Source organism: Typha angustifolia, chromosome 6, assembly GCF_048772165.1.
Source record: "Typha angustifolia cultivar Huaian chromosome 6, ASM4877216v1, whole genome shotgun sequence".
Classification (NCBI taxonomy): domain Eukaryota; kingdom Viridiplantae; phylum Streptophyta; class Magnoliopsida; order Poales; family Typhaceae; genus Typha; species Typha angustifolia.
This window is the reverse complement of record NC_133244.1, coordinates 5,376,594-5,386,392: the sequence shown is the minus strand read 5'-3', so window position 1 is coordinate 5,386,392 and position 9,799 is coordinate 5,376,594. Positions and strand designations below refer to the sequence as shown.

Below are 9,799 nucleotides of genomic sequence, written 5' to 3'. Positions count from 1 at the left end.
TATCACTTAGGGATCCCTATTGCCTATAGAAGGGGACAAAGATGTTCGCGCCTAATCCATTTGACCGGAAAGGAAGGGTTGATAAGCGGGTTAGGGCTATTTGATTTCTGATTGTGATTACTATATCTGAAATATTATTAGTAAAGTCAAAAGCCATTTTGATCCCTCCAATATTAATACATTGTTCATTTTTTTCTAATCATATTAAAAACAATAATTATACTGCAGCTTAGTTCGCAATTAGACACTATATTTTTTTTTATTCTAATTCAAAGTACATAAATCAAAATTGAAAAATGAGCCCATCTAAAATTGGGCTTAGGCTACGCCGCCTACTACTATTTCAAGCTCGGATCGTGCAGAGCTTAGCCGGATTAAAACTAGACGATTCGAGCTAAGTTTGGATGGGTCGAGTCTAATGATCATCTGTAGCGAAGTTTGATACTCGTGAAGAGAGGCAAAACACATTAGAATCAACGAATTATGTTAGTAATCTGCCGCAATTTCCTCTCTCTCCATAGATCAAAGATTCCACCATTCCGGTTCTATTTTAAAACTCTCCCATTTTCCCTCTTCCCCCTTCTATCTTGTCACAGGGAGCGAGGAAGTAGAGAGAAGGAGGGGGAATCCTAAATCCCGGATCCAAAACCCTAGAGAGAGAGAGATGCCGCGGGAGATCATCACGATCCAGGTGGGGCAATGCGGGAATCAGATCGGGATGGAGTTCTGGAAGCAGCTCTGCCTCGAGCACGGCATCGGCAAGGACGGCCTCCTCGAAGACTTCGCCACTCAGGTCAAATCTCATCTCCTCTTGATGCCTCTACTTACCTAGACTAATCTCTGTGGCAAATCATTTATATCAAATTGCAACATTGAACTGGTTATTAGCTTTCAGCCGCGAATCTGAACTACATCTGAAGTGTACATTTTTTTCCGTGATTGCGTAAGGATTTTAATGATATCTATACTTCAAATGTAGAAAATTGGGAGCACCTTTTGTGGCATATTAAGAAAATAAGCATGATACTTGAAACTTGCAAAATTATGCTTGTATTATAGTTGTCATTATGCCTTCTGTGTTTCTTTTGGTGGATTTTGGCTTCAGAAGATTCACTGACGTGATATTATGATCTTTCTACATTTGTGTGGCTTGGAGGAAAATTAAGGCAAGCAATTAAGCATCACTGACCTGGCAAAAGCTCTATTACCACTTACATGTTGTCCGAAATATGAGGCTCTTTAACTCATTATTTTCAGTGCCTAGTCCTTTTCTTGTCTAACAAAATGCTTTATGGAAATTTAAGTACTTACATGTCTTTCATCAAAAACCAATTTCATTTAATTACTGGTTTTCCTATTATTTGAAGTTTTCTTTGGAATTTCTTTGAAGGATGTTACATGTTTTGAGATTAATATGACTACGATACAACTCGTAGAAAATAATTCATGAGAATAATAATGTGAGAAAAGATGTTCTGAAATGGTTAGGGAATTTATATTTGTCTAGACTAGCGTAAGAATAAACCATCATGTTTACTTAGAAAATATTTTGCTACTGCAGGGAGGTGACAGGAAGGATGTTTTCTTCTACCAGGCTGATGATCAACACTATATACCAAGAGCTCTTCTTATGGACCTAGAACCAAGAGTCATTAATGGGATACAAAACAGCGAGTATAGAAACCTTTACAACCATGAAAACATATTTGTCTCAGAACATGGAGGTGGTGCTGGAAATAACTGGGCTAGTGGATATCACCAGGTTCTAGTTTTAGACGAAATCATAGGTTTAATTTTTCATCTATGCTGTATTCAACATAAACATTACTAGAGCTATCCTTCATTTCTCTTAGCTGATAAATGCGTTCCTTAGTTATTATGTGTACTATGATCAGTCTATCTTATGGACTTTCATGTCTTTTGGACCAGATATTTCTGGTAAACCAAAAGAAAGTCTTACAACCTGAACTTTTCCAGTCTATCTACTTCTGTGGATGTAATGAAAGATATAAACCTCACTGAATTCTTTTCTGGTATAAGGGGAACCAGTGATGTAAATATGTAATTGAATGTTGTTCTTCCAAATTTTATTTCTTAATTGCTTTGATCTATTGTAAGTGCCTTTTCTCCTATTATTGCTTTTTCATGGGCAGCTTAGATTTCATGTTGCTGAATGAACCTTTGCGGTTCTCTTGATATGTTCTAATCTATAGTTTTGTCCAACAAATTACTAGTGCTAAACTTAAGTCCTTAAGTTTGCTTTCAGGCTTCCTCGACACCATTTACCAACTGTCCTAGAATTAGTATTATTGAAAGATTAAATCTAACTAGAGTTCTTATAGTAGTGGATGCACATTTCTTATTTTTACTGATATAAGAAAAAAAAAAGGCAAGGCAATGGTAATAAAACAAAAGTTAACCACCAAATGAATCTACGTTGTCAAACTTTGTTTGTTCAATTTAGCTATTGCCTGTAACATTTATGCTCTGTTGACCGCTATAATTTTTGCATGGTCAGTTGAGCAGTTTAGTTTCATCTTTCTGGACGAACTTATACTGTCCCCTTTAAACTTGAGATACTCTAGACCACTAATATTTTTCCAACATGTAGTTAAACAGAAAGTTCTTTCCATTTTTTTCAGTCCTTCCAACATCATTCTTATAGAAAGTGCTAATAAAGAAGACCTCAGTTTTAGTTGTGTACTTACTGTTGTCATGGCAACTTTATATTCATATTGTCTTAAATTTGCTGTACTTGAGCAGTTGCTACCATCCAAACTTTGTGGACAACAAAGTGTTATTAAAATATTCGCCAAAGAGGTTTCCATCATGCATTTGTTTGACATTCCTGTCATTTTACCTCCACTTTAACTAGATCATAGGCTCATAGCTAATAAACTACCATGACTAGCTTCATTGTGATGCTTGGTGTAGCTATAAAAGGAAAGGAACAAGATCTCCCTGAATGGATGTCATCATTTTGTAAATTTTCACCCTGTTCTACATTCAAAAGATATCTCAATCTTACACCACTTCCAGTTAGCATGTGAGCAAGTCAATATATCTCCTAAGTCTTGTGGTGTATTCTCTTTTGATGTATTATTTGTGAAACCAAATTTCAGATACATCATGAGGAGATTATATATTTAATCCATATATTTTTGTAGCTATAGAAGTTGCAGATGTACATGTTTAAACCATTCATTTCCTATATATAGTGATCTGATAGATCATTCATTAATTTCAGGTTTCTTGTGTTAGGTTCTGCACATAGAATTTGATGTTTGATCAGTTAATAGATGTCTCTGACTACATTCTTTTTGTGGAGCTTTTGTATACGATTTTTATGATGCAATTTGTCTCTGAACTTCTTTTACTAAAGGTATGTCATGTTTGAGCATTTTTAAAATGAACCTTATTTATTGAGCTTCTCGTCAGAAAGCTGTCTCTCTTCCTGCTGACATCACAAAAGTAGGATATTTTTGCTACAAGATGCTCGTTCTCATAGGGACATGCTGATGTTGGTATAATATGCTGAAAATCCTGTTTGTTTATCAATATTCTGTTACCATATTTGGGATTACTTAATAATATACTTAATTGCTTTCAAACTCGACATTCTACTTGTTCATCTTTTATGTTTCATTGGGTAGATAAGTATTGGTTAATAATAGATAATGCTGGTTCCTGATTCTTATGTTCTTGGTTATTCTTCCTTCTGTTTGCCATTATCCCTGATAATGCTAAGAAACACTATATGAGATGGGTTTTTACATCGATTCTTGCAATTGTTTCCTAAAATTAGGGAGAACAAGTTGTAGATGATATCATGGACATGATTGATAGAGAAGCAGATGGAAGTGATAGCTTAGAAGGTTTTGTTCTCTGTCATTCAATTGCTGGTGGAACGGGTTCAGGTCCATCTTTTTCTGTTTTTTTTCTTAATAATAGATTATTCTTATCTTTATTCATCTTCATCTATTTATTACTTCAATTCTTCATACATACAGCAGTTCTTATTTGCACTCTGCTGATCTTTGTGGTTTATTTTGCTCTAGTGCAGGTATGGGTTCATATCTGCTGGAGACTCTAAATGAACGTTATAGCAAAAAGCTTGTGCAAACCTACAGTGTATTTCCAAACCAAATGGAAACGAGTGATGTGGTTGTCCAGCCTTACAACTCACTCCTCACTCTGAAACGCCTGACAGTGAATGCTGATTGTGTGGTTGTTCTTGATAATACGGCACTGAATAGGATTGCCGTAGAGCGTCTTCATCTAGCAAATCCTACCTTTGCACAGACAAACTCATTAGTGTCTACTGTTATGTCTGCAAGCACTACAACTCTGCGATACCCAGGATACATGAACAACGATTTGGTTGGCCTTCTAGCATCTCTGATTCCAACTCCGAGGTGTCATTTTCTCATGACAGGTTATACTCCATTAACTGTAGAGCGCCAGGTATAGAAACCTCTCCACATTAATCTATTGCTGAGGATTAATTTTATTATGTGGTTTAATACTTATGTTTTTTTTTACATAATATCATCTAGTAAAAAGATTATTATTTGTGCCTGCAAGTGCATAATATCCTCTCTAAAATATAGCACTTTCATGATAAGATGCCACTTAATGTCTTTTAGTAAATTTTAGAAGATATGATGACAAGACAAGAACTGAAGGAATCTCATGAAGACGTGCTATTTAATAATCTATTGGGATAACTGCTTTGGAATATAGCATTATTGATTTTGAGAAGTTATCCACCAAGGTGGTCATGCAGTGTGTCAAGTAATAGCAGCAAAGGTTGTGTCCATCTTATCCTCCAATGACATTAAGATGTTCTTTTTTTTCTTGCATTATTGCATTTGAGGGTTTTCAGTGTTGCATGCCATACTGAAGCTAAGTCCACCTGTGTGGTCCTTACTATATCTTTCAACACATGACGCTAGACCTAGATAAAGAAAGATTGCTGCTTGAAAACCAATACAGAAAATCCGTCAAGGAAACAAGGAAACTGAATCACTATAGAATCAGAAATCTTAGGTTTTTCTCTCATGCTATGAGTTGCGTCTTAATCACATGTATACAACAATTGTCAGAGGGTAAAGTTAGGCATGAAACTTTGGGAACAATTCTAAGGAGAAGATTGGAGTTGATAGATTGTAGACATAATTTGTTTGCAAGAAATTAAGTGAGTAAAAAAAGAAAATAGAGAAAATTAAAATACTAAAATAAACTTTGGTACATTGAAAGAGAAAATACTAAAATGAGTAAAACATATTTGTAGATAAGAACCTAGAGGATGTTGCAGGTTATTAAAAAATAAAAGATAGTGCATTAGCAACAAAAAATATATTGAGATTCTTATAGTAGAGCTTATGCACCCACACCCCATACAATTTTTTTTTTAATCACATATTAAAGGAATTATCAGGATACATGAATGACATAATTAAAATGATACTCGAATGTGGGAGGATCTATATAGGAGCAGATTTGAATGGTCATAAAGGAAAAGAAAGAAGAGATTCTTTCTGTTGTTCCTGAATGCTATTTTATTTTTCTTAGAGGGCCAGAATCTTTGTAATTCAAGCCAAACTTGTCGAAAGCTATATAACCTTTTCATCTTCCACATCAACCTCAATATAAACTGTTGCTTAATTATTATGGGATTTGCCTTCAGAAAAATGTGAACTTGTGATCAAGCCAGCTCCACACTATTGTTAAATACAGTGAGCAATGTGTGCAAGACAGGTCTATGATGTCCAAAACTGTGCATTATGTATCTAATAACTGTCCAGCTTGTTGGTACATGTCTACGACTCTACATGTTCGCAAATCTCTAACAGAAGGGTCAAGGGATGTTTAATATTAGATATTAGCACAATGTGTGTGTACATATATATATATGTATGTATGGCTTCCAGTCTTCACCTTGTAGTTTATCTAACCAGAGTTGTTATATACTTATATGCATTGTGATTTGACTAGGCTTAATAGCAGATATGTGATACAAAGACTCCTTTATCTGGGCAGGTTAACATGATTCGTAAAACTACTGTGCTAGACGTTATGAGAAGACTTTTGCAAGTAAGTATGCATAGAGATTTTTAAGAATGTTTATTCTGCTTGTAGTTGAACTAAGTCTCTTGTATCCTGCAGACGAAAAATATAATGGTCTCTTCTTATGCCCGCACAAAAGAAGCTAGCCAAGCAAAATATATATCTATACTAAACATCATTCAAGGAGATGTGGACCCTACTCAGGTAGTATATTGTTCAAGAAGTAACTGTAGTGCAGAAAATTCCATGTTGTAACAATTGTTTTACAAATTTTATGTTATAGCATGGAAAGCTATTCAAGGAAACAATTCTGACTGGATAGAGTTTTTCTCCTTTCCAGCTCAGCAATTATTTGACTTTCTTCATCAAAATATACTACATAGTTTGCAGTTTCATATGCTAACCTATTTCCTCTCTTTTCTTCATTTTATTTTATGCTCATTGTTGAAAATTTGAAGCCTGCATCTTCTTTGCTGTCTTTTATTCTTACTTTCGCAGTTCCATATAATTTCAACTTTTCAACATTGTTATTGTTGAAGTTGGAAATTTAAATCTGTCTACAAATAATAGAATGAGTAAATTATCTATGGCCCATGCTAGATGCTGATATTGACATTTCAAATCCTTATTGTAAATCTTACTGTACAGTTAAAATTATATTTTGATATAAGATACCATCATAACTTGATGGTTGTTCTTCCCAATGTCTAATGCTCAAGAAAGATATTTGAATTGTTCTTAGACTACACTTTGAAGCTTTCTCCTTTGATTCAAATCCGTGATGACAAGCTCTAATCGCACGTGGACACAAAGTTATAGTAACTGATGCTTGATCTTTACCTTTCAATTTAGGACCAAAACTTGAATTGAAGCTTACTTTTTTTAACTTGTAGAAACTTATCTAGCCTACTTTGACCATTGTTTGCAATCTTCATACGGAGAGTTTGCCCACATTCTGAATTGAAAGAGTAGCATTGATTACAAAATGAGATGTCTGTTACCAAAATAAAAGTGCTTAGTTGCGAAAGAGCTTTAATAGTGCTTATAGCACAAGGGCTTTAAATAGTAGTGCTTAGGCATATAAGGGCTTTCTTTTCAGTTTTCTTTTTATAGTTACACATCAATTAACTTAGTGCTAGCTAGTCTAGAATCTGACAGATGGATCCAGTTCCTTCAGTATAACCGGAATTAGAGGCTTTCCTCTTGGAAGATCCAAGGACTCAAAAACATGAATTTGGTAAACTTTCAAGTATCATTGTGATAGTAACTCAATAAGAAACAAATAGCTGAAGATACTAAAATATAGCAAGAGATGCTTGTTTCGTGAACCATTTTCTATATGAGGTGGTGTATTGTTGTAAAGTATGGTGTATTGTTGTAAAGTTGGAACAAGTTCAGAAGGACATCATCTTTTTTTTCCAATCATTTGTCATTCATGCTAACATTTTAGTGTTGGATACCAAGAGACTTTTCGTTTGCCAGGTCACAATGCTTAGAGCTTCAAACATGTAGCTAGTTAGAAACTTAAGCCCCATGATCTGCAAGCCTTGTGGAATGAATCACATGATTTACAGATCAAGGGTCTCACAGGAGTACAGGTCTTAAGCCCTTGCATGTATTAGAAGAATATAAATACTTGGTGCCATGGGTTGCCATGCCCCACCTCCTCCTATAGGCGATCTGAGATTGTCTTAGAACACATATTCCACTATAATTGGATCCATAAGTGGGTAAAGCTGATGTGAAGGGCGATGACCCAATGGGGCATGCCATGCCACAGGCTCATGAACCCTTGTTGGTGCAACTGTTAATGTCTTAGTGAGGAGTTTACTTGCACATATAAGGCATGGTATTTGGGATACTGAGCACTGTTGTTCTTTCATGTTATACTTAAGAAAATTTAGATTAATTAACTCCTCTGATCATCCTTTCAATTTACTCTTTTTCACAGCTTCACTAGTTTGGTTGCTGCACACTGATGCTTGTATATCTATATTTTATAGGTACATGAAAGCTTACAGAGAATACGTGAAAGAAAGCTTGTTAATTTCATCGAGTGGGGGCCGGCTAGCATTCAGGTTTACATAAGATTGGCTTGATTTTTGTTTCCATTTGGTTTTGCTTACATTGACATTTCATTACAATCATCACAGGTTGCATTGTCTAGGAAATCACCATATGTTCAAACTACTCACAGGGTGAGAATAATATGATTCTTGGATTTCCTTTACATACTCTTATTATAATCTGACTCTCTCTCTCTCTCTCTCACACACACACACACACACACACACATGCACACACACACACACATGCACACACACACACACACACAGAGGCAAAACACTTGTATGCACACATGAGCATGCTCTCTCGCTCTTTCTTTCATTTGCTAGCTGGAGTTCATTTTCAGAAGCACGTTCTTGGTTTTTGCCTCTATAGTTTTTCAGTTTTCTGTTTGTTTTTTTGTTATTTATTTTTATTTTTTTGGTGAGAGCTCAGTGTCAGTAATTCTTCCACTTAATCATGTAGGTTAGTGGTTTAATGCTAGCAAACCATACTAGTATTCGCCATCTCTTCAGCAAATGTCTTGGGCAATATGAGAAGCTGAGGAAAAAGCAGGCCTTTCTTGATAATTATCGGAAGTTCCCTATGTTTGCAGTAAGTTCTCTAACATCATCAGCTATTCCACTTGCTTTTCACTATTGGCTATCTTATTTCTTTGAGTTCTGATCTCATTAATTTACTTATTGTCCTGAGCAGGACAATGATCTTTCTGAATTTGACGAGTCTCGGGAGATAATAGAGAGCTTAGTCGATGAATACAAGGCATCTGAGTCCCCAGACTACATCAAGTGGGGGATGGAGGTAATTTAGAACAAAAGCTGAAGATTTTGCAAGTTAAATATACATAAGATGGTGATTATCTATCTCAAAAACAGGATAATGGAGAGGCAAATGTTGCGGCAGCACTAGATTCAAAACTCGTGGTGTAGGAAGTCAAGCTAGGTAGACTTATATGATGAAGGTTGTCATAATGCTGCTTGCTGATTACAACAGGAAGAGTAACAATTTTTTTTTTCTTTCCTGTGTGGGATTCTGTTATATTCATATATAGTTTTTAGAAAGATAGGCTTGACATCTTGTTGTCCGTCAATAAGAGACATCCTATTGGATTTTCCAATATTGCACAACCACATATTGTAACCGAGCTATTAAATATGAAACTACCAATCATCATTAATTTAAACTGAGCTATTATATATATATATATATATATATATATATATACATAATCTAGTTAATTTATATTTTTGATTATTCTGGACATTTTATTTTGTTGATATTGGTTATGCAAATACATCCCAGATTTTGGCACCTCATAAAAGCACCAGATATCATTTGAATGATCATCTATATGCACATAGTTCATATATTGGGCCTAGAGAGAGATATTTTTAATTATTGTCATGTCCAACTTCTTAATGTTACTGAATTGACTTTTAGCATATGGAAGAATGGTTGAAGATCTTACAATTAATTTAAAAAAAAAATCTTATAATTAATGCTATGGTAACCTTTTTGCAAGCAAAAATTGTGATAGCATATATAATCCTACATAATTTTATTCTTAAAAAACTAACAAAGAGATGATAAAATCTATAGTTTTTTAAGAATAAAATTAACCTATCTTTCTAAAAATTGTGATATCAAAAATTGTGAAGTCAAT

General features: G+C 34.7%; 1 protein-coding gene across 2 annotated transcripts; it reads left to right on the top strand.

The window, feature by feature from the left end:
- The first annotated feature begins 358 nt into the window (after positions 1–358).
- On the top strand, positions 359–9,318 carry LOC140760779 (tubulin gamma-2 chain-like). Of its 2 annotated transcripts, XM_073097787.1 has the most exons (12): positions 359–485; positions 597–793; positions 1,562–1,762; positions 3,806–3,917; positions 4,064–4,464; positions 6,043–6,096; positions 6,169–6,273; positions 8,073–8,147; positions 8,223–8,267; positions 8,602–8,730; positions 8,833–8,937; positions 9,012–9,318. In XM_073097787.1, the coding sequence occupies exons 2-12, from the start codon at positions 665–667 to the stop codon at positions 9,063–9,065; spliced, it is 1,410 nt and encodes a 469-aa protein (XP_072953888.1). In that variant the 5' UTR covers positions 359–485; positions 597–664; the 3' UTR covers positions 9,066–9,318. The 2 variants fall into 2 exon arrangements, with proteins under 2 accessions (XP_072953888.1, XP_072953887.1); XM_073097786.1 differs by lacking the exon at positions 359–485 and having other exon boundaries at positions 492–793.
- Positions 9,319–9,799: the final 481 nt, after the last annotated feature.

What these genes read in the sequence shown, in the direction of transcription:
- LOC140760779 (XM_073097787.1), top strand. Translation starts at nt 665, where the DNA reads ATGCCGCGGGAGATCATCACGATCCAGGTGGGGCAATGCGGGAATCAG. An exon ending in CATTAACTGTAGAGCGCCAG is followed by an intron (nt 4,465 to 6,042) that starts GTATAGAAACCT and finishes TTATCTGGGCAG; the next exon opens with GTTAACATGATTCGTAAAAC. An exon ending in ACATCAAGTGGGGGATGGAG is followed by an intron (nt 8,938 to 9,011) that starts GTAATTTAGAAC and finishes TCTCAAAAACAG; the next exon opens with GATAATGGAGAGGCAAATGT.